Below are 25,944 nucleotides of genomic sequence, written 5' to 3' on the forward strand. Positions count from 1 at the left end.
CACTCTCTGGTGGAGCCCCAGGAAGAAGGCAAGATCCAAGGGGGAGATGGCAGCAAGGGGCTCCTGGGAATGCTGGACCCTGGGCACTAGGGTTCCAGACCTTGGCAAAGACTCCTGGGTCCCACACAAGGCAGGGAAGCAGAGAGCTACCCAACTTGCCTCATGGAGGCTGGACATTGAGCAGTCAGTGGTGGCCGTGATGGACTGGAGGAAAGAGGTCTTTTTCCATTTTCCACGCACCACGTAAAAAGAGTGATGAGAGTAATCCCTGCCCATCTACAGGGGTGAAAACTCAGACTCAAATTAATTCAATTTGAGAAAATAAAGCAATGGACACTCTTGTGCACCTACGCCTTGTAGACAGACTAAGATTCAAATCTGTTACATATAGATGCTAACTTTTATATGTTGTCTCCTGAATGACTTTCTGGATAAAGCCAGAAGATAGAGATGGTATATACCAAACATGAGTGCTGAAACTCGCCTTCTGCACTCATGACAGGCATGATTAATCAATCACTCACTCTTCTCCCAACTGCACATGCACAGACAGAGTCACAGGAACATCAACACGGGGACCCAGGCAGCCACAGCAACCAATGACAATGGTACAAAACAGGAATCCCGTTTACCGTTCCCAACATAGAGTGAGGCCATACCAATGTGTCAAAGGGGGTGTCACTCATAAAGGGTCATTCCTAGTGTCAGTTATCTGAGAGAAGAAGAGGGTCGTCGTACAAAAAATACAACTCAACAGGCATGCCTTCATATGCCTGTTTCCCTCTTTTCCCTTGCTCTGGGTCACAGGGAAGTGCATTCCCAGGCTCACTGGCTGTTGGCTTTGACAATGGGAAGTGGTGAGGGAAGACTGGAGGGAGATGCCTTTCTCTCTGAGCTTCTAGGGCTGCCTCTCCTTGGCTGTCTCTCCCTCCATGAACTTGGCTCCTCCCAGGCAGCCTCCGCTGGGACCCTAACTCCTGACAGCTGGCTCAGGGTGGTGCACTCAGGTAACCTCGCTTCCTCCCTGTGTCCCTACAGCCTTACGGGGGAGATAGTGGCTTCCTGCTGTCACTTCACCATCCCCTGCTCAGCTTCTCACCTCTTCCAGCACCTGGGTAAGCAATTCCCTGTCTCAAATGATCTGGGTTTGAAACACTTGACTGGACTCAACTGAAACAGGAAGTAACAGACAGGAAGTGGTCCCAGAGAGGTTGGGCAGGGAGGTTCTGTCTCTCTCTTGACCTCAAGCTCCAGGATATGGATTTTGAGAGCCTCCGGCAGCTTTGCAGGAACCGCAGGTAATGAAGAAGGAAGGCCTCTGCCAAAGAAGGGGACAAATAGGAGCCTCCACAAGGACTGAAGATGAGTGACTTACTCCTCCCAACAGAGATGACAAAGTCACAGGGAAATGTTCCATCTGGGTCTCAGCTATACCAAGAGATTTGATTTCTCTTGAGAAATGTGTGAACCCCTTTCAAGGACAACCTACTCCCAGACTTCCGGGGCTGGCTTCACTTCTTTTTATAATAATTTTAGTTACTTAAATGTTTGCAACCATTAAAAAAAGATATCTTTTTATGCTTAGAGTTCTTATATAACTAAAATGTCAAATTTGTAAATTAAATACACACATATATGTGTAAAATCAATAAAATTCAAATTAACATCGATTTAAACTGATGATATTTTTTGGCTGAAACGAAATTGCTCTCAGCGTGAATATGTTTGACCCACACACGGTGGGTTCTTTCGAGTGTGGCACGCCGAGATTACCACGTGTGGTCTGAGAAGTCAATTCTCCTCTCATTTTTTTCCTGCTCAAAGCTCTGCAAAACCTTTAATGATACAGGGTGATGCCCTTGGCCCTGCATGTGGCAGAACCACGTCATCTGTTACTAAGTAAATCTCTGCTCTTTCCTCATTAGCCTGAAAGAAATATAGTGGATGGTACAATCGTGGGCCTGTGCTTGGGGGCAGTCATCAGATGAGGCAGCATCAGATGGTACATAGTCCTCTCCTACTATTTGTGTTTTGAAGATTATTGGGTTGAAATGTAAAATAAAAATGCTCACAGAGGCCCCCTGAGAAGCAGAACTGGCAATAGTGTCTCTGAGGCCAGCCTAGTAGTGGTGGCAATAAATACTGAGCAATTCCTCTGGGAAGCTGGGCCTCCAGAAAAAGGAATAGAAGCTTGGAGGATTAGCTGCCATCTCTTTCCATGTGGAGATTCTCCTTCCTTGGACAGCCTTAAAGGAGGTGGGCTTGGCTTTAGTACCAGTCTAGCAGGTTTCATTATAGTTTTATGAATTTTTTGTAAAGAAAATTTCTTTTTCTATATGTGCTCTCTTATGTAAAGGACAGAGCAAAGGAGCACATATAAAAAACCCCAGTAAAATCAAGTCACCCCAGATCAGGGCATACTGATTAATGCCATAAATACATATATATACATACATTAGTGACATGTATTAATGCCATATATATAATGCATTGCACAGTAGGGAGGGCACTGGGATACTGGGATGATGATATTGAAAGTACATGCGAGTTGGAAGCAACTTAAATATCCATCAACAGATGAATGGACAAAGAAGATGTGATACACATATACAATGGAATATTACTCAGCCACAAAAAAGAATGAGGTAATGTCATTTGCAGCAACATGGATGGACCTAGAGATTATCATACTAAGTGAAGTAAGTCAGACAGAGAAAGACGAATACCATATGATATCACTTATATGTGGAATCTAAAAAGAAAAAGATATAAATGAACTTATTTACAAAATAGAAATAGACCCACAGACATAGAAAAAAAACCTATAGTTACCAAAGGGAAAAGAGGAGGGGGAGGGATAAATTAGGAGGATGGGATTAACATATACACACTACTATACATAAAATAGATAACCAACAAGGACCTACTGCATAGCATAGGGAACTATACTCAATATTTTGTAATAACCTATGAGGGAAAAGAATATATTTTTATATATGTATAACCGAATCACTGTGCTGTATAGCTGACACAAACATGACATTGTAAATCAGCTATACTTCAATTTAAAAAATAAATAAATAAAATTTTTTTAAAAGGAGAGAATGTACATGTTAGAGTAGAATGACAGCCGATGGAGGTTTTGGAGGGAAGTAATCAAATATCTCTCTTACTTTCATCCTCAAGACATAATGCAACAAGTATAATAAATGTTGTGTATATAGACAGAAACATTTATGCTGTTTCTATTCTTGGTATCATCCTTAATTGTACACAGATATGCCTAACAAAGAACACAGTGAAGAGAAAGGTGTAATACAGGGAAATAAAATGTGTTTTGATGGTCACTGTCTTTGCAGAGCAATTTAGTAAATGTTAGGATGTTCATACCTCCCAGCTCATAAATTCCCCTCCCGGTGTAGACACTGGGGAAACTTTCCCCTATGAGTTCAAGGAGACGTATATAAGGATGGACAGGGCAATACTGTTTGCAATGACTAAAAAAAAGAAAGAGAATGGATATAGGACTTGTGGTAGATTCATGCACTGCTGTTCTCTAGCAATCCCTTCAGGAGGGAAAATGAATGACCTACAGCTGTACACATCCATGTTGGTGATGTGCACACACAAACTGTTGAGTGGAGAGAACAAGTCACAGAAGGTTCATATACTTAGGCACAATTTCTGGAAAGCACTAAAATACACATATAATATCACTGACCTTTTATTATAAACATTGGTAGTAAAAATATAAATAAAGTTATAAAATGGACGTCACATCTGGGAAGGTAAGGAGAGGGATAACGCCCTATTAGCAATGTTTTATTTCTTAATCTGGGTGACACACATATAGTTATATGGGTCTATACTCTTTATGTGTTTCTGTATACCTGAAATAAGTCATGATAAATAAGGCATTTTAGCAAATCTGCCATCTTACATAAAACTCAACTCTGCTTGGAAAATACTTCAATTGAAACCTTTGAAGCTTTCATAGACTCCTGCATGTTCCTGGACCACAGCTTGTAAACCTGAGCACAAGCCTTGCCCAATGATCTCACTGGGTCCATCAAAGAGTCTCATTAGTCCATCAAGACCCTCCCCATGAAAACATTAGTCTGTAAGGCAAAAGGTAGTTTACAGCAATCTGGATACATGTTTTCTTAGAGCAAATGCACTCATGCCAATGCAGTTGGTTGTGTTGCTGTGGTTGGTTCATTTGTTTAATAGAGGTGAAGCTCCTGGGAGCAGAACAAAGGAACATGTATATTTTCACGGACAAAACTCACCACCCCTTGGGAGCCTTGGGGCTCAGCTCTGAAAGCTGCAGTGAACTGACTCTAAAACCAAGTGGCAAAGCAACCCTCCATTCTCCTCGAAGGAGGTCCCATATCAGATCGATCTAATAAGACAGCATCCACAGTGTTTGCTCTGATGCTGTAGGAACTGACCTTACATGGAGAGCCTTTAAGTCTTCTCCACAGCTCCTGGTCTGTCTCTGTGCCCAAGTGGAGCCCAGGACCCACTGTAATCTGGCTCGTCCTTTACTCTTCTTCCTGAGGAACCAGATCACCTGTATACCATACTCATACCACCACCAAACACATCACAGATTTGGGAGGCGTTTGGTATGGTGGAAGGAATGTGGGATCTGAGGCCAACTAAGGGGTCAGATCCTGGCTCTATCCCCATCATGGCTGTGGGGTCTTGGGAAAGTTACTTGACTTTCTCAAGCCTCAGTTTCCTCAGCTTTAAAATGGGAATGAAAACACCTAATCATGTGCCAATCACAGTGGGTGGAACTCAGCAGATGGCATCATTGGCGCCATCGTACTGGAGCTTGGCCAACACCAGCATTGACACAGCTCCTGCTGCAGCTGAGCCCCGTTATTCCAGCTGCAGTGGAGACACCCTGGCTTTTGCATCTGGCACCTACACATCTGTAGGTGAATGTTAGCCATCCAAGGAACAGCACGCACAGGACATGAGGCAGACACTGAATGAATGAAATGATAATTCTGCATCTGGCCAAACCTACTATCCATGTGGGACAAGCCTGAGAGCTTAACCCTTAGATGGTGGTCTTGCCTTTTTCCACAGTGAGCTGTTGAACACCTTAGTGTGACGTGTACGGGGCAGGGGTGGGGTGGTGTATGGGTGCAATAGTGGAGACGTGGGAAAAGGAGACCTAACTCTGACCTCAGTTCAGGGAAGGATTCATGGAAGAAGTGACACTTGAGTTATTTAGGGGAGACCTACAGAATTTTTAGGCAGACAAGGAGGAGAGCTGAATGTAGGCACGAGACTCAGTGTGTGCGAAGGCACAGAGAACAGGGAAACCATGGATTTGGGTGAAGCGTCAGTAATGCTACAGTAGAACATCCCGGGGGCAGTGGCAACAGCAGACACTGAACAGGTAGGGAGGGGCCTGATTATGAGACATGCTGAGACCTGAGACCTGGGACGCTTTGCTTCAGTGCTTGCACCTGGACAAACGTCTCCTTGAGCAACAAAGTACAAAGAAACTATAAGGGACTAAAAATAACTGCGTGCATGCACAGTTGGGGCAAATTATGGACAACAAGATACAAAAAGACCAAAAACCCAACTGCTACTTCTGAAGGGCCAAGAGCAAAAGCAGGGTACTGCGCATGCCCCCTGCACTCAACACCTCCAAAGGTGTGGGCAAAACACCTAAGCCACCCCTCTGACCAGACCCCTGGACACACCCCTACCCTCACCCCATGTAAGGAACAAGCTCGTCCCCCGCTCAGGGAGCGAGGAAGGGAAACTGTTACTGGTTCTCACTCCCCTCTGCTGCAACAGGGGCCCAAATAAAGCCTTGCCTGAATTTCTTGTCTGGCCTCTTATCAATTTCTACTGATTAAGGAGGCCAAGGACCTTGGTCGGTAACAATTACCTGAATGTCACACTAGGGGGGATAATTTTCTTTGTAGGCGATGGGAGCAGCTAGAGAAGAAAAATGACATCATTGGGTTTGTGTTTAAGAACAGTGGCTCTATCAGGAATAAATTGATGCACTAGAAGGAGGGAGTCTTGGAGACCAGAAGCCCAGCGAGGAGACTCTAGCGAGAATTCACCCAAAAGATGGCCACTTGCACTACAACTGTGACCACGTGGATAAAGAGGAAGGAAAAGACACAAGATACAGCGCAGAGATGAGACACCAAGACGTGGAAACTGATGGGATGTGAAGAGTCAGCGGGGAAGGAGAGGGTGTAAAGACCAGGTCTTTGGCTTGAGCCTGGATGGAGGGGGCTTCCACTTAGTGAGATGGGGACACAGAAGGAGGAGGAGCTTGAGGGCGTAATGATGAGTTTATGCTCATATTAAGTTAAAAATGTCTCCAGAATATCCAGGGGGTGATGAAAACAAGAACAACAGAAACAAACAACTATCTGGATGTGTAGCCATGAAACTTGAGAGGGAGTTGGGGGCTGGGGGTAGGGATCCTGGAGGCCTCCCATAATCAGGGTCAGCAGGGCCAAGAACTTGGATTCCGTTGTTTGGGGATGGTGGAGGAAACTGTTCCCCCGGCTGGCGATACCTCTACACAGAGTGCCCTGGTGTCTGCAGCAACCAGCTACAGAAAATCCTTACAGGAATGCGATTAAACCAAAGGCAAAGACCTGAAACAACACTTGGAATGGCAAAAAAAAAAAAAAAAAAAAAAAGAGAGAAACTCAAGATTAATGTTAAATTGACTGGGAGGAAAGTGTGGAAAACAACCCCGTGAACCACTTAGAACGGCTCTGTTCCCTGGTGTCCACATGTCCCCTCTGACCTGACCCCCGTCCCTCTTGCACAATGAGGGCATTGAGCTCATTCATCCTTTGTGTGTGGCCATTAGCCTTCACTGTAGAGGTCAAAGCGCTCTGGGCATTCATCCCACCAAATATGTTTGTACCGGAGCTCCTGGGCTGTGTCAAAATCCCAATGACAAAGCAGCACTGGGGAGAGCCGACATTGTCAAAATAACCTGTTAGAATAGCAATTGCAATTTACCAGTATAGACCAATCCCAGCTGTAGGTTGTACCAATAAATCAGTTAGAGATGCCCTAGAATCTAGCACAGTGGCCACCAACCACGTGTGTCTATTGAGTCTTTGAAATGTGGCCAGTCTGGGTCAAGACGTGCTGTAAGCATTAAATGCACACCAGATTTTGAAGACAGTACAAAAAAAGAATGTAAAATATCTCATTCATAATGTCGATATTGATTACATGGGGAGAGGATAATATATTAGATATATTTTGCTAAATAAAAGATATCATTAAAATTACTTATAGCTGTGTGTGTGGTTTTTTTTAATGTGTCTACTAGAAACTTTAAAATTACACCTGTAGCTCAAATTATATTTCTATTGGCCAGCACCAAGTTAGAGAACTTGCATACTCTTCACTCCTTGTCATATACTACAGCACATCCTCGGCACATACTGTGCTTTTATCCCTAACATTGCAAACAAAGTAACTTAGAGTAAATGTTAATAACCTTCCAATCTATCCGTAACAGACATGCCCAAGAGCCCTACCCAAGAGCTAGCCATGATTTACTTAACCTGTAAAATAAACTAAAAGTTGTTTTATAGCCTTTAGGAAGATATCTAAATCCTACTCCATTTCTACCACGTACACTCGCATTGGAATCATTTTCAGAAGCATCAATTTTGAAAGTGAATGACAACTACACACACACACACACACACACACACAATATGAATCTCCCACCAAAAATCCGTAGAGACAGAAGAAGAATAGAAAGTCCATGTATGTACCTGGGGCTATTCTAGTTCTCAAAACAAATTGTTTAAGTAAGGACTTTGGTCTTTATCAAATTTCATAGTACCCTATGTTGTGTTTTCTAAACTGCTTTCCCCAGCGCTAAATACAGTGTCTGACTTGGAAATCTTAGGGGAAATGACTACGTGTTTCAGCTTCCCCATTTAGAAAACACATTGGAGTTCACACTCTTCACGTAAGACAAAGGCAACCTTCCAGGACTCAGTAGGATCCTCCCTGAGGCATCTTTATCCCTTTGAAGACACTCAGTTACTACCATTAACATAACTCCCTTTGAATACCAACGTGGAGTTAATTTATTCAATTGCTCTCATCCACTTGTATTAAAAAGCATCGCACTTAGTGAAAAGGAATGTGCCCTTTGGAAACAGCATTTGCCCCTGCTTCCAGCTTCTAGAGTGTGTGCTCAGATTGTTTTCAAGGAAAGGGATTGGGTTGCTTTGTCTGGTTTGTGGCCCTTTAACCCGTCCCCTTTTGTCTGTACAACCCTGACAGAAGGAAATGAGTTTATTCCCTGACACTCGATCCGAGCGCTTCTTCCATTCTTGTAGGGCGGACAGGTAAATGAGACAGAAGAACTGCCAGGTTACTTTCTCCTGCTCAGCAGCTTTGCTGTTAAGAGAACCCTTCTCCTGCTGGGAATGCACCAAACAGATCTGACCAGAAAATTAACAGAATTACCACAAATAAATCAACTCCCTATTTTTTTTTGTATCAGAAATGCTCAAAAATCCTCATCTTACACCCTCCCCTCCCTCAATCATGTTAACATTTACCTGCCACACTCATATTCCAGTTTAATTATACGGCATGAGGTCAGGGGCTTGAGGGCCCTCATCTGTCTTCTTTTTCCCAAGTATTCAATACAAGTGGAGCTTGGCTTACCAGCCCCTGGGAGTGGCCACCTGGGGCCCTGTTATCTCATCTGATGAAGCCAGTGGTCCATGCCTTTTCTCATTCCACAGGGCCATCCAGGCGGCCTCCTCTGTGACTTCATAAAATCTCCTGGGCTAACAGGAATTTTGTTGGTACACGATGAAAAAGGACCAAACATGGTTCTGAAAGCCCAACAGTTGCCAGGCTGTTTCGCGGTCTGTTCCTGGCTCTTTCACCTGCCTTCTGGGGCATGGAAGGTGGAACAAGCCTTGGGTCCTGCATTTGCCCAGGTCTGGTTTCCAAGCACCAAGCCCTTACTGTTGGGAAACAGGAGGGCTGTTCTGTCTGGGGAGACCCAGCAGATGCACCCCTCTGCCTGTTCCCAGCTCTCTCCTCCCAGGGGGCTTGTAACCACTGCAGTAAAGATCACATAAGATAATGCACGTTCAACTTTACAAGATCTAAAGCACAAAAGAAAGACTGTGCTTTTATGAAGGTGTCAGTGAAGAGATGACAAAACCAAAACCTGGGGCAGAAAAGTGATTTTCTCGAGGTCCTGGAGAGGAAACATTTCAGCTTAAGCTGAATCTACAGTCTTTTCTTCTAAACAATCTCCCTATCATAATTATTTTTTGTGAAAGGCCTGACAGTAATGAGAGCTGATTTACGCTCCAAAGGCATCTGTTTTATTCTGAGCTCTTGGAGCTGCACCTTGACAGGCAAGGCCCTGACTTCACAGGGGTCTTGCAGGTGGGAGGGGGCTTTCCTTCTGTGTTTCAGCTCGAAGATTGATGGTCTGCCTTTCCTACTTGTACTCATGACTATGACCATTCATTCCAAACACTTGTCACATGACTTGCATTTCTGTATATATTCATTTATATATTTGTTCACACACTGATACTAGTAATAGCTAACATTTATTATGGCGTGCCAAGACCCTATAGCAATTATCTTATTTACTTCTCACAACAACCTACGGTATTGGTCCCATCACTGTATGCATTTTATGCATGAGAAAACTAGGCTCAGGAAATTACACGCTAGTCAGTGGCAGAACTAGAGTTTGAACCACAAGTTCTACAGGAGCTCAAAGTAGTCTGCAGTCTGACCAGGAGAGGCTACGGTGACTCGTGCATCTCCTCTCATTAACCAGGTAAATTGTCCTATGGTCCCCAACTTCCTCTCCACAATTCACAGATTCCTCAAAAGAGGTTGTTTGAAAAAAGAATAAAGTTGTTTCTTGTTCGTACCCAACTGAGGTGAGGGATTCAAGAAATGCACTACAGTAGCTCTTTGTAAAGGAATCTTGATGCATGCCTCATAAACAAACCTATTTCTGGTTTTATTGGCTTTATGGTGAATATTCACAGCATCATAAAAACAGGGCATGTCTCAAAGTCTCCTCCTGGCTTCACAGGTAGGATCATCCTTACCTGTCTTAGAAGCCTCTAGATTAGAAACTGTATAAACCTTTCTCAGGAAAACATTTTGATGTCAAGAAACATTGCCTTGAATTTAATCTACAGCTGACATGCTTCAGCTCCAGCAGTTTTCCTCTGCTTCAAGTCTCCATTAAGATAAAGTATAGCCTGTCATTAGCTGGTGAATAATCTTGTGTATATTTAATGTGTTTGAAAGTAATCGTCAAGTCCCCCCTTAGTCTTCCCAACTCAGACTACACCATTCTTTAGTCTGTACTGACTTCCAGTTCAGAGAGTTCTTTAAAAGGGAGATTCCAATATTTTATCAGAATCTCCGCATCAAGCAGGTAGAACACAATGAGTCACTTCAGACACTCTCCTCCATGGAGTCCTGGCAAAGTCTCAAGCAGCCTTAGCACAATTCTAAGTGACTTGAAGGGTTTCCTATACTGTATGGTAATTGGTCTAAAGAGCCAGAGAGCCTTTGTACTCGTTTGATTCTTTCTTTTGCTCTCTGTATTGCCTGTAATTTTAGGATGTTCACATCTTACATCTGTATCTAATGTGCTTCCAAAAGTGCAGTGTGGTGGAGAAGGATGGTCCTTGAACTAACAGCAGCTGCTGAGTGGGGTACTTACCCTGGGTGCACAAGAGCCAGACACAATTCTTGTGTTAATTTCAATTGCTTACACTTTATCAGCTCAGCTTACATTTCTCCTCAGTATCCCTTTCATCAATGGCCTGATCCTTTCAGAATGACTTCCCTTAGATATCTACCTTATGCCACAGATCAGAAGTCATTCCTTCAAAAAAAGTAACTGAAGTGCAGTAAACGACACAATATCTTTGAGGCAGAAATTAGGGAATCAGACATAAATAGCACCTTCTCTGGGGAGTTAGCTAATTATAAATGGCGAGCAGATAATAAAGGCAAGAGTATCACGGTATTCTAAAAACCCGAGTTAGCACACAGAAGAGTTACTAAGCTGTCAAACTAAACTTTTTAAAAGTTAATACTCCATCCTTTGTAGAGAAGTTAATTTCAATCCATTTACAGTGCAAGTGCTTGATAAAACATATCTGTAATGTTGGATATAAAAGATGGACCTCCCATTTCTCAAAAAATGAAAAATAGAACTACCATATAATCCAGAAATTCCACTTCTGGGTATTTATCCAAAGGAAATGAAATCACTAACTCAAAAAGATATCTGCCCCCCTTGTTCACTGCAGCCTTATTTACAAGAGCCAAGACACGGAAGCAACCAAACTGTCTATCTGTGGATAAATGGGTGAAGAAATTGTTTTAGGGCTTCCCTGGTGGCGCAGTGGTTGAGAATCTGCCTGCTAATGCAGGGGACACGGGTTCGAGCCCTGGTGTGGGAAGATCCCACATGCCGCGGAGTGATTAGGCCCGTGAGCCACAACTACTGAGCCTGCGCGTCTGGAGCCTGTGCTTTGCAACAGGAGAGGCCGCGATACTGAGAGGCCTGCGCACCGCGATGAACAGTGGCCCCCACTTGCCACAACTAGAGAAAGCCCTCGCGCAGAAACGAAGACCCAACACAGCCATAAATAAATAAATAAATAAATAAATAAAAGAAATTTATATATATATATATATATACGCATATAAAATGAAATACTAATCAGCCATAAAAAAGAAGGAAATCCTGCCATTTGTGACAACATGGATGGAATCTGAGGGCATTATGCTAAGTGTGATAAGTCAGACAGAGAAAGATGAATGTTGTATGATCTCTCTCATAAGTGGAATTAAAAAAAAAAAACTCACAGAAAAAGAGATCATATTTGTGGTCACCAGAGGCGGGGAACGGGGGAGGGGGGATTGGAGGAAGGCGGTCAAAAGGTACAAACTTCTGGTCATAAGATCACTAAGTACTAGGGATGTAACGTACAGCATGGTGAGAACAGTGAACATTGCTGGATGTTATATTTGAAAGTTGCTAAGAGTGTAAATCCTAAAAGTTTTCATCACAAAGAAAAACATTTTTTGGTAACTATATTAGGGGCTGGATGTTAAATAAACTTATTGTGATGATCATTTTGAAATACATACATATGCCATTACGCTCCACGCCTTAAACGTATACAGCGCCATGGTATGTCAATTACATTTCAGTAAAACGGAAAGGAAAAACCAGAAGTCAGACCTTTAACCAAGCCATCTTCCTTTCCCTCCTTCCTCTCCCCTTCCCTCCCCTTTCTTCTCCTCCTCTCTCCTCTCCTCTTGCAAATTTTGTAGCAGGCACTGGCAAGCAGGAATCACCAGAAGCTGAAAATGAGAGGAATTTTTTTGCCAGCTTCATTCACTGGAGGCAGTGCACAGAGGATTAACGAGAATTATGAAAGTTGGGAGATTAAAAATCAAATTAAAAAAGGACACTTTTAAAAAGTGCACAAAGAAGATTAATTATAAAATTCTTTCCTTGACCCTCCTAGGAGAAATGACTCAATCGGTGCCCCTCTTTCTTTTTCTTCCCCCAGCCTCTGCAAACATCATTTGTTATGGTTAGAATTCTGAGACCTGCGTCGTGGCCTGCCAGGAGGCCAGTCACAAGTATATCCATCAGCCTGGAGACGCTATGAGACTGCATTATATATAAAAGGAAGAATAAGTAGTGTACTCAAGTGAATCCAGCCACAAGCCACAAGCTGCCGTAAGTCCCCGCATCACTGACAACACACTGACTGTGACGTGGGGAGGCCAGCTGCCACCCTGTCTGTTTCCAGGTATGTCAAGTGTGGCCACCACCCAGGAGACCCTCGTGCTCAGGTGCCCTCTTTGCAAATGCCTTAATTTGAACACTCGTGAACATTTTGCCCACCTCCTTTTGCCACTTCCAGTTAATCTCATGCATATTTATGTGCCAATTATGCAAATCCCAAGATAAAAATGCATTAAGCACCCATGATTTAGACTGGTTAAGTCTATTACACGGCATAATGAAATTAGTGCCTGATGTCCAATTTACCTCAACACTTGCTTTAAACTGTCAGTAAGTTATTAAGTAACCATAACACATCAAAATTTAGCGCTAGGAGGCTTTCTCTCTCCAACCCATCGGGATACTCTGAAATCAGAAACTTCCAGCTAAATCCTTATGAAAGGGGGAAAATATCCCAGAATAGACTTAATGAGACACAACGTGGATCAAAGTGTAAGAACATCAACCCACTGCCGCTCATCTAAGTCTTTGGATACACTTTTTAAAACCACTGGGTAATTTCAACAACACAGGACAGGGCAATTAAGGAACCAAAGCTGAGACCCACCAAAGGGATATCCTTTTGACTTCTACACAGTGAAGTCTTGTCCCCTAAGTCATGATGATACTGGAAGTTACCAAATTCAAATGTAATTTGAATTTTCAACATGGACCTATCGATTTCCAGAGTCAGAAGGAAAGAGACTTAAAAAGAATTCACAGGAGCAATTTAATCCACACACACAAATCTCATGAAACCTAAAAATTAGTGGGTTGGAGTAACAGTCGGTTTGCTATGTAGAGATTCTATGTTTGAACTCTAGCGGGAGCCTTCCCCCCCGGCCCCGGCAGTTTCAATATTCATTGTGTGATATAATGGTTAAGGAACAAGCCATGATGTGAATTAAACTGATAAACATAATATACGAGTAGTCTGACCCACTGACATCCATTTCTCCCATTTTCATCAGCCTCCAGTGTGACTGACGCAGTGTTTAGGTTCTGACTCATTTGCATTGGGAACTCCCCTCCAAGTCTATGAGAGTTGTACTTGCATTAAGGTTATGAGTGCAGATTCACAGCTCTGATGGGAGCCTGACCGAGCACAAGACCACGGTAGAGGGTCAGTGGCAGCAATTTCAAAAGCTGGCCAAACGAACAGATTTTCATGCCATCCTCTAAAGCAGTCACACCCCACCCTGTCAGTAAAGAGACACAGGAATCCAATGCCATTTGCCATTCTCTTTGCAGTGCTGGACAACATGGGAAACGATACCTGCTGTTTCCACAGCACCTTGGATTGAGGTACGCAGCCTGCAACCAGAACAATGTCAGCTATGTGCTCCAAGAGAGCAAACGGGTCACAGAGGGGATCTTGCACGAGATCAGCTGAGGCTGTGATTAGAAACTTTGGTAACCAACTCACTTGGGGCGATCCTTCTAATGAATGACTGTCAAATGACTGGGGAACACGACAGGGAAATGGGGAATTCTCCCGAAGGATGGGAGGCTTTCATGCTTAAGATTCTAGTTCTAACATCCCCTTAAAATATTGTGGTCATGCTCATTAACTAGCAGGGGAAAAAAAAATATTCAATGACAAAAGAGTCTATTTGTGTTGGAATCACTAAATGGAGCATCAAAGAGATGAGGTAAATCAAAGCCTTAATCTTTTGGCTTCAACTCTGCTGTGTGGTTTTGGAGCCAATTTCCCTCTGATTTTTTGGAAAGGTAGTATTTCTAGCACGATTTAGAACTTTTGGCACACCCATTTAGAGTTATATGTGGATACACTAGATATCAAATCGACTCCTCATCATCTGAGCTTTTAATGCCCCATCTTCACGGCATTCCCCTTTTCAAGTGAAAAAACAAACTCCAGCCGGGAGAACAAGTTCCCAGACCCTCCCGGAGACCAGAGAGCTGTTTCCCACGAGCGTCTCTAAATGTTACAGGACCGAGTTCTAGGCGGCAGGCTAGTCCAGTGCACTGGACTCTTTTCCGCGGGTCTGGTAGTTCTCTGAGAACACGCTGGCTTCCAGAATGCATTAACCTACTTTCCACTGAGAATTCCCTTGCCCTCTTGCTCTAGAGAAGAGGAGGAGGAAAGAGGATATTTCGAGTGGGAGCTGGGCATGCTCTCCTTTAAAACGTGTTACTCCTTCTGCTAAACAGCAATAGAGAAATCGGTACTTCCTGCGATGAACAGCTCTGAGGGCTGCACAGCCTCCAAGGAAGAGTGACTGAAAATCCTGCTAAAATATGGCTGTCTAATCACCGAGAGGAGAACTCATTTACTAAGATTCCCATTGTCCACGCTGACAGATGGTTTTCTCCCCCCTGCTTTCCCCTTCCTCCTGATCAAGCTGCCTTTGAGGCGAGCCTATTCTTTGAGAGATCCAGTTGCATTCGCCAGCCTAGTTCTGAAACAAGACAAAAGCTCTGCGAGCCTCCCATTCACCGAGGCTTCGGGCATCTCAGCGGCCTTTTCTGTACCTCCAAGTGCAATCAAAAGGAATTGAGATCCAGTCTCCTTACCTTCGTCCTCATCGGAGACAGGAGCCCTTCCATTTTGGCGGAATCCTCATGCCAGCTTCCCTCGCCTCCAAGTTACTCTCTCTGCCCGCAGCCCTTAAGCATCCCACATGAAAAGAGCCATGCCAGGAGTTGCTGGTCACTCCCCTCTCCCCGGTGGTGGCAGGGAACTGCCACCCTGTCTAACTTGAATCCCCAGTGCCTGGGGAAAAGCCCTGTTCCTGGAGAAGCCTGCTCCTTTCCTCACCCTCTTCCCTCCCTCTTTCTCTCTCTCCCGCGCTCTCTCTCCCCTCCCTCTCTCTCCTCCCTCTCTCTTTCCATAATCTGCCTACAGCTCTCTGTGTCCCAGCCTCACTTGACAAATGATTCCTGTCTTAGGTACTGCATTTGAGCCAAGAAAAGTGATCTGCACCAAAGCACAGGGGCATCTCACCCAGGACAGGAGGCGAGGGGGGCTGAGCTGTGCCCGGGCAGCCCCCGGCTCCCCAGGTTTGGCTCCACGGCTGCTCTTCCTAGAGCTGACAGCCTAAGGCACTGCTGGAGCTGTTCATTCATTCATTCCTCTTTTAAGGAACGGACCCTGACAGCCTTGCCTCCATGGGGGCAAGGCTCATGTAAAGGTTGCCACCATGACTCAGCTGGTGTTCTGGCTGGTGCGCAGAAAGCCGAAAAAGAAATCTCACCACTTGGATATTTCTAGGTTCCCGTTTTTCAGCCCAGTGTTGACATAACATCTGGATAGTTAACTGGGTTTTCTCGCGGCTTGACCAGATGTGTACAAGCATATAGGCAAAGCCTCTTCTTAGGAAAAGTTTCAGAAGCAGATTTATGGACTCGGTTCCTGAACAGCTGGGCATGAAATATTAAGTGTGTGTGTGTGTGTGTGTGTGTGTGTGTGTGTGTGTGTGTGTGTGTGTGTGGTCCAGGACTCCACATAAACCAGGACTGAGTGTTTCATTCAGCCTTGTTGGTCCCTTGTAAAAAGTAGACAGTGAAAAAGTATTGCCAAGACCTGGGTCAGGGCACAATGAAATTGAAAAAGATGAGGGTTTCTGGAACGTTTTCATGCTTGAGAAATTCTCTGTGTGGAAATAATTCGAAATCTCTACATCATATATACATGTGACACACACATACCGTATGTCACACCTCAGCAATGATATTTAAGGCTGATGCCCCCTGTCCCTTGGATGGAACTTGTCTCTCTATCTGCTGCTTTTATGCCTGAGTCTTGATACATCTCCAAGATGGGGCAACCCGCATGCTGACCTCCAGATGGTGTCAGAGGTTGGTCCTCTTACCCAGCCTCTTCCTTCATTTGTGTTCTTCATCCTTGATGAACCCATGTTTTCTCCTCCAGTTCATACACCTGCATTCTAAAGAACCCCAGGGTCTACGTCAACTCTATCACCCCCTGATTCCTCTACCTGGCTGATCACCAGTCTTCTCCTCTTCACCTTTCCCTACTACATCTCAGGTGCACAACTGCAACCTCATTCTCATTCAACCAGGTACTTCCATCCTTTGGCCGGAGTCTTAGCATCCTGACAAAACTTCAATAACCCCAGCATATTGACTGCAACACTCTGCTTTGATCTCTGCCATTTCTGGGGGACTCTGGATCTTGTTTCTCTAGTTATTAGCTTAACCATGACTTTTTTTGTATTCAGTGTACCAGTATTTGGGAGTCTCTTAATCTTTTTTTTATTCAGTTGTTCAACAAAGAGTTGTAATGTACCTACTACAGGCTGGGGCCTGTTCTAGTTTCAGGTGATACAGCGGAGAATAGGATAGAGAAAGTCCTTGTCACCTCAGTTTTTATATCAACCTCTACCCATGTTCTTGTGTTTCTCTGTAAGATTGTAAACCCTACCATGAGATTCCCCTTCCACTATGACTCCACTCTCTTTGAGACCCTCCTGCTAGCAGGATACCCGTTATTCACTTTCTGAGTCAACTAAAAACTAATTTGTTCCACAAGAATGCCATTCCTGGGGCTTCCCTGGTGACGCAGTGGTTGAGAATCTGCCTGCCAATGCAGGGGACACGGGTTCGAGCCCTGGTCTGGGAGGATCCCACATGCCGCGGAGCAACTAGGCCCGTGTGCCACAACCACTGAGCCTGCGCGTCTGGAGCCTGTGCTCCGCGACAAGAGAGGCCGCGATAGTGAGAGGCCTACGCACTGCGATGAAGAGTGGTCCCCACTTGCCACAACTGGAGAAAGCCCTCGCACAGAAACGAAGACCCAAGACAGCCATAAATAAATAAATAAATTAAATTAAAAAAAAAAAAAGAATGCCATTCCTCCACCTCCATCTTTAATTATATTCCCTCTTCCCCAAATCCTTCCTTTATCCCATCAAGGGCTTTATTTTTTTGCAGGGGAGTGAGAGAGAAAATCACTCTTGTTTTTTCAAGATAGCAACGCTCATCTGCCCCACTTCCTAGCCCTGGACATTAAAACAGGTTTGCTCTTCCACTCATTTTTGACACGTCACTCATTCCATTTAGTGTTCATCCTGCCTGATTCCTCAATCACCTGGACAAGGGACATCCATCGCGTACCTTTTACTTCCCACAACTCTTTTCTGAAGGATTCTGTTCTGGTCTTTGTCCCTTCCTAGTCGTGGAGCGCCTCTCACCAAGATGACCTATTTGAATCACTTTTCTTGAGCTTTCTCCTTGACCTTTTTTCGTCTTTGGCACAACTGATAACCTCCTGCTTCTTGTTACTCTCTTTGACCCTAAATCTCCCAAAGGGTTAAAGTGGTAGAACAGAACAGGACTGTGTCAGGTTAGAAAAAAAATTAGACTGATTATATGTTTGAGGCTAGTTGGTTTCTGCCCAACTCCAAGCATAGTTTTTGGAACCAGAACAGCCTTCCTGAGCCAGAGGAAGAAGCTTGAGGAGGGAATTTGGAACCTCCTGTATTATCACACCAAAGGAGGAGAGTGTAACTCTTCTGGGCATTCACACTCCAGTCCTCCAGCTCCTGGAGGCTGGGGTTGCTCACCATGTTCATAGTAGTCTTGAGGCAGGATACAGATGGACCCCCGGGGCAAACGGCTGGAGTGTGTGTCCTGTGGACCGATACTCCAAGACGAGAATAACAGGACAATTGAGAGAGGAGGCTGGGCGCTGCCCAGATGGAAGGTAAGGGACCACATATCCCTCATTCTCAAAGTCAGGAGACCTCCCCGACTACACATGTGCAGAAAGGCTCCTTGGAGGTCAAGAGGGGAGTGATGCTAAGTGGCTAAGTCTACCCACAGGCCTCTTCGGTAGAATCCACCTTGTCTAAGAGATGCGTGTGCACTCATGGGAAGAGCCTGAGATATACCAAATACAAACTTTGAACCAGGCAAATCAAAACGACTGGCCAAAGGAAACCCGGAAGAAATGCCCCATACATATTAAGTGATTCAAGCTACCACGAGGGCGCGACTCTCTCTCTGAGCCCCGCCACGTGCCTATCCACACATACTGTACTCTTTTCTCTCCTAATGAACACTTCACTTGTTTCACTACTTTCCGTCTTTGTGGGAATTCTTTTTCTGCAAAGCCGTAGGGCCAGGGCCTTGCCACTGACCACTGGTCTAGTGGCTGGGATTCGGTGCTGTCACCACCACGACCCGACCTCAGTCACTGGCCGGGAACCAAAACCTGCTTCAAGCCACCACTGCAGGCCGAGGCCACCCGAGATCAGGCTGAGAGGTCCCTGACTAACCTAAACCTTTGAACATTGATAGGACCTAGACCAAATTAGGATCTTGAGGTGATGCTGATGGTGATGGTAAAGATGGAAATGATGATGGCTCTCAACCACTTATCTTGTACTAGGTTCTGGACTAAGCAATTTTCATGAATTAGCTCATACTACCCACTCAGCTACCCTATGAGGGAGGTACTATGCTTATTGCTATTTTTTTTTTAAAGATTTATTTATTGATTGATTGATTGATTGCTATGTTGGGTCTTCGTTTCTGTGCTAGGGCTTTTTCTAGTTGCGGCAAGCGGGGGCCACTCTTCATCGCGGTGCGCGGGCCTCTCACTATCACGGCCTCTCTTGCTGCGGAGCACAGGCTCCAGACGCGCAGGCTCAGTAGTTGTGGCTCACGGGCCTAGTTGCCCCGCGGCATGTGGGATCTTCCCAGACCAGGGCTCGAACCCGTGTCCCCTGCATTGGCAGGCAGACTCTCAACCACTGCGCCACCAGGGAAGCCCCGTTTATTGCTATTTTGCAGACGCTTTGGTTAAGTAATTTGCCCACACAATGGATCTCCATTTAGCTCAATGAGGCCACCGTCAGTAGGAACACTGTTTCCTTCCCATCTCTTCCACCAACATAAGACATATAAAGAGTTCATGGTCCATTCTTTATTAGCTACTGACTGCAAATTAGGCATTTGAAACTGTATGATTTTAGGCTACTGTGTAAACTTTAGTACCTCATTCACTTATTTGTTCATGAAAACAATATTCATTGGCCAACCACCTCAAGCCAGTTACCATGTAAGATACTCATCAAGCACAAGTCTGGTGTTTATTAAAGAAAGCGAGTTATTTGTGAGATGGACCATACCAACCAATTTACTGCCTGTCATTTCCAAGTCCTTTAAAGACTGACCAATCCATCCCTTATATCTAAATTTGTTAGATTTATTTGGGGGATGGGAAGGGGCAGGTAGTGGTGGGGGAGCTTTTAGGAAATATTCTAACCTGGGCAACAGATGTGCCATGTCAGTTGACAATAACGACCAGCTCATTGGTTCTCCTGACGCTCTTAAGGAAGATCAGCGTGGCCAAAATATGCAAAAGTGGGAACAATCATTCACATTTCTCCCCCTAGATTTCCTTAGGTCGAGGCACTCTCCGCTTACAATTTCATGGTCTGAAAGAGATCCTTCCGCTTCAAAAAGGGCAGGAGTTACCATCGGGGATTAACGCAGCCTTGGAAGAAAAAGTCAATGGATATCAAATATACAGAAACCAGTAAAATATCAATTAAGTTTGCATCATAGGGAAAGGGAGTCTTGGCTCAAGTCTGCCTCAAGGAATTTCCACGGCGTGGTAGGGGCTTCTGACCTTGGAGGGAACATCCCTGCACCAAGGAACCTCTCTTAGCAAATACCTTTCTCCTTTTGGCCATCCTTCTTCCCCATTTTGACATTAAAAAAAAAGAAGAAAGAACTTCATAATAAACCTCTCTAGGCCAGGAGCACTTGGAAATGTCACAAACGCCATTAGACAGGTCTCGGCCAAAGGCTCAGATTTCCCATCTCTCTTGCATTAAGATGCTGACCCTTTCTTCCCCACATTTCTCCATTTTCAAGGTTAATTTCTTTAGGCCCCTTGTAGTCTCTGGGGACCACAGCCAGTTGCACATTTAAGGCTCATTATCCGAGGATGGTATTGCCCAGCTTCATAAACAGTTTCGATTTATTAAGATAAGAGGACTCTGACCTGACAACATTAGGGTTTTCCCTCTGTGACCCATCACTCCTTACTTCTTATTGGGAAACCTCCTCATTAAGACTTAGGCTTTCGGGTGATAAAGCATAGAAAAGATCTTATTCTCGGATGGGTTCCAGATCTCCTGGGCAACACTCTGGGACTTACTTTAACTCATGCCATAAATTTCCCTCCCATATCTACTTTCCGCTGCCTCTGCCCTTGATCTTGGGCCACACGTATTTACTTTGCTTTATAATGTAAATACCAAAACATATCACAGAGAAAAGTTCTACTTGCTACATGCTAAACCAAACGGCTCAATGAAAATTGTGAATTAACATCCAAATGCTTGAATTTATGTTTGTATCCGGTAAGGAGAAACATTCTGTAAGTTATCGCAATACAAAAATTATATACTGATTGACGTTCTTCCCAAGTGCTTTCACACGCATCACCTTTTTAGAACCTCACGATAATCCTGCGTGGTGTGGCAGGTATTAATTTCCATTTCGAAAAGCTGGAGAGGCTAATAGGAAGAAAGTAACATTTACGGACTATCAGTTTTGTTCTGGCTTTGAGCTGAGTACTTTTAAGTGCCATCTCATTTTGTCTTCAATGGTACATTATTATCCCCATTTAGCAGATGAGAGAATGGAGAAGGAGAGAATTAAGTATCGTGGTAGATTGCGTCATTTAGCCTCAATTATTCATGCATTTTGTTATCCATGCCGTCTGCCACTCAGATTTTGCCATGCTCTCTCACTTCCTCTGGGTGTGGCTATGTGACTGCTTTGGGCCAGTGGGATGCTAACAAATGCGGTACAAATAGAAGGTTGACAACGTCCATGGGGAGGGCACACCCCGTCTAGTCTGCTGATCCCAGGTGGTGTGTTTGTTAGGCAGCTAATGGATACAATAACTTATCCAAGATCACAGTTTCTAAACAGTAGAACCAGAGCTAGACACAGGATTTCCAACTCCAAATTTCAAGTTTTCCTACTCTACACAGTTCCGAAAACAAGTCATGTAGAGCGATGGACATGATGATCATTCAAGTATTTTCCAGACCTCTGGATCAGTATCTGAGCTTCAAGACACACGCACTAGCACTTCTGCATTACTGAATATCAAGCACAAGACTGACAACATTTCATTCTCAGTGCTTTTTTTCCTCCACTATTTTCATTCTAAAATTGCAGAAGCCTGTGGGAAGGTGGGTGTTAGGTTCTAAGTCTTGGTTGATCAGTCATCTCATCTTTATGATCTTTCAGATGCTCTGTCCCACTTTCTAAAGAACAGCAATTGCCAAAAGTTATCAGCAATCAGTACAGCAGTTAATTGGAATCTAGCCCTGGGAGACATCTTCCTTCAGCAGTTCTTGTCTTTCTGAAAAAGTGCCACACGGTGGGAAAAAGAAAACTGTTTTTGTTCATCCTCATGCAAACTTTAACTGGAAATGGTTCTCTACCTACCCCGTCTGTTTTACAAAAGGAAAAAGAACAGAATGACATTACTTTGCAAGGTGGTTGAAAAGAGGTATTTACATTTCTCTTTCTTTCTTTTCTTTAAGGTTTTTGGTTTAAGTGCTTTTGTCAAGACAGAGGAAACCAACAGCTGCTGTGGCCTCACACCATTACTCCTGTGTTTGCTTAGAAGACCTCTGGGAGCACAGATAAGGAGAAAGCTGAAGGAGGGTACCGGGCGCAAGGCACCAAGAAAGCTGCTGGCACTTGCTTTCCTTCTGATCCCCAAGGAGGGGGAAGCAGTTGGATGTTCCTTTACCCCTCTCCACTCTCCTCCCTGCAAAGAAGGCATCTGTTAGCATTTTTAAGGCCTCCTGTTTCTGTTGGGGTCCTTATTTCAATGCTCCAAATAAGTCATTGTGCTGAAGGATATTATGTAGGGGAAACACTTTTTCTTGATCTTTCTCTCAAAATGTTCAGGAAGGTCAGGCCTTAGACAAATCACTTTCAAAAATCAAAACCTGGGGCTTCCCTGGCGGCGCAGTGGTTGAGAATCTGCCTGCTAATGCAGGGGACACAGGTTCGAGCCCTGGTCTGGGAAGATCCCACATGCCGCGGAGCAACTAAGCCCGTGAGCCACAATTACTGAGCCTGAGCGTCTGGAGCCTGTGCTCCGCAACAAGAGAGGCCGCGACAGTGAGAGGCCCGTGCACCACAATGAAGAGTGGCCCCCACTTGCCGCAACTAGAGGAAGCCCTCACACAGAAACGAAGACCCAACACAGCCAAAAAAATAATAAAATAAAAACAAAAAAACAATCAAATGAAAAAAAAAAATCAAAACCTGGACATGGATGGGACAAAAATGACAGTGATGTGCAGAGACGGGAATCCTAGCAGTTTCTGCTTTGAAGACTTTTGAACCCTCAAGCTGTGTAAACAGAACAAGAACTTTTTTCTCTAATGTGCCCACCACACACTCTGGGGATATGAAAGAGAGCCCCCATCTTCATCCTAAAAGCACCTCATTAATGACTGAGCTCATCTAAGCTGGGCACTGAGATGCTGCATGGTTCTTTCAAGCCACGTGTATGTGTTAAGAAATGTCTTAGTCCATTCAGGCTGCTATAATAGAAATACCATAGACAGGGTGGCATATAAACAACAGAAATTTACTTCTTACAGTTCTGGAAGCTGAGGAGGCCAAGATCAAAGTGCCATCAGATTCACTGTCTGGTGAGAGCCCACTTCATAGTTCATAGACTGTTGTCTTTTCGCTGTGTTCTCACGTGGAGGAAGGGACAAGGCAGCTCTGTGGAGTCCCTTTTCTAAGGGCACTAACACCATTGATGGGGGCTCCACCCTCATGACCTAATCACCTCCCAGAGGTCCCACCTCCTAATACCATCATGTTGGAGATTAGGTTTCAACATATGAATTTTGGGGGACATAAACATTCTGTCGATAGGAAGAACCTACTGTATGCTAAGCCCAGCCAGAGGCTCTGCTCTGAGGTTACCAAAGAATGAAGACTGGTCAGGGCTCTTGAAGAATTCCAAGGATTGGAGATGATTACACTGAGGAAGAACTAGCAGAGTGGGGTTGGACAATTAAAGTGGAACCAAAGGTAGGAGAAGTACTGATTCACATGGCACTGTGGATGGAGGCTTCACAGAGGGGGCTATTTTCATGGCTTCAAGGCCACTATGTGGGGCTTACAGTTGCCAAGATGGTGGGATGGGCACAGAGAAGGGTCAGACCGAAGAGAGGATTTCGGGCAGAAAGAGTAACACATGAAAATGAAATACAGAGGCAGAAAATAACATGATGCTTGAGGGCAAAGGTAAGAACACCAAGGTGTGCAGAGGGCTGACAAGTGATCTCCAGGTTATATGATTTTCCCTAATTTAAAACTTAATTTACACCTCACAGTGTTTGAAAAAATCTAGACACCACGCACAAATGAAATAATAGGCATAATTCACTTTATACTGTCAGTGTTTTCTTGAAAATTTGCATATTAGTTTACTTCACATTCTGCAGGAAATTCTTTTATTTCATGAGTGCTGATTCTTTTAAGTTATTTAACACGACAAGTTGAAGTGTGCATACCTGCACAGTACTTGATGGTCTCTTTAATTACCAGTAGTGAGATTACCTAATAATGGAATTATGCTGAGAACGTGACCTTTCAAACACCAAATGTGCCTCAATGTGCATTATTTTCATAGCTCTGAGGAGTTTTTCAAATCAATCCTGCAACTTAAATTTTGTTGGCCAGTTTTGACCTGAGGCACAAAGGAAAATAATTGCTTAATTCAATTTCTTACTGTGTCAAACTCATGGAATTAATGATAGATATTGATGGGCATCTTTTATCCCAAAACCTGGAAACACACTCTGGTTCACAAGCTGTATCTGAACCTTGAGATCTAAGTATGTGCTTTAAAAGCAAAACTAGTGACTTTCTTTCATAAACAGAAAAAGAGGCATGCCTGAGGTCACAAAGTCATTGGCATTTTAATCAGACAAGAGGAGTATTTCTACCTCAATTCTAATAAAACATGATTTTTCTGATTCAGAACCTCAGCCTGACCCCGAGACACCAAACTCTGAATGAGAAGAGTACTGCCTTTAAACATAATGGTAATTAATCATAAGCATCAAGAGAAGTTATGATATGGAACACAGCTATAGAAAAATAGGTATTGCTTTAAAACTTTGCTATGATCACGGAATGACCCCCTGGTCATGGTCTGGGGAAAGGGATTGGACCTTTTAAAACTAGATCATCAAAGTTCTTATACCTGAACTCATTTTCTATATCTAACTTGTTGAATAATCTTGGTTATTTACCTTGCTTCTCTTAACCAACTTTCTATTCTATTAAACAGGAAAATTACTAGTTCTCAAATGTTCCCAAACCTTCCTAAATAAATGGTATTTTCTTTCCAATTTACGTGAATTTATTTGCTCAACAAAGATTAAAGTTCCCTATGCAAGGCATCATGCCCATCTCCCGAGGGGCATCCTGACTGTTTGCAGACGCACATGCCCAGGCTGGGCAAGACATAACTCCTTTTTCACCTCTCTATGAAATAAATCTCCTGAAGCTTTGTTTCAAAGGAGCCCAGATGTATGGCACATGGGCTATGTGTCAGAAATGAAAAGAGAGAAGTTTGGGGAATAAAGTGGTATTTCTTTTTTCTTTTTTTTTTTAAGGAAACGCTGGATTTCCTTACTGTATCCTCAGGCAGGGATCGCCAAGATGCAACTCTGCAGGCACAATGGTGCATAAACAAACGTGATCACTAAAGTAGTTTAGGGTGTCTCCCTTTCATGTCTGAATATGTTTAGACAGTTACACAACCAGAGAGCTTGGAATGAAAGAAAACAATGCCCAGGAGAAAGGAATGCTTTGAATCTGGGTCGCTGGGCCTTGATTTCGCTTACCTTTTCTCTGTTAAACCAACCCAAGGCCATTGCACATCTTGATCATCCTTTGCCAGAGTCTGTGTCTAGGCAAGTTTTCCCCAGATGTATAGCTCAGAAATAACCTTCCACCTCACTTTTCCTATTATGTATCTAATATGGCATAGCCCGAAGCCACTGCGGGGTCTAATCTGCATGTCTGTTTCA

The 25,944-nt window shown here is 44.0% G+C and overlaps 1 protein-coding gene across 1 annotated transcript in view; it reads right to left on the reverse strand.

The window, feature by feature from the left end:
- FRMD4A (FERM domain containing 4A) overlaps positions 1 to 15,660 on the reverse strand; it is a 474,860-nt gene extending 459,200 nt beyond the window's left edge. The window contains exon 1 of the mRNA XM_082385295.1: positions 15,392 to 15,660. Coding sequence (XP_082241421.1) covers positions 15,392 to 15,424 — 33 coding nt within the window. The 5' untranslated portion in view covers positions 15,425 to 15,660. The remainder of the gene's footprint in view (positions 1 to 15,391) is intronic.
- Between the last annotated feature and the right edge of the window lie 10,284 nt (positions 15,661 to 25,944).

Source organism: Balaenoptera borealis (genome assembly GCF_965194805.1).
Source record: "Balaenoptera borealis genome assembly, chromosome: 3".
Classification (NCBI taxonomy): Eukaryota; Metazoa; Chordata; class Mammalia; order Artiodactyla; family Balaenopteridae; genus Balaenoptera; species Balaenoptera borealis.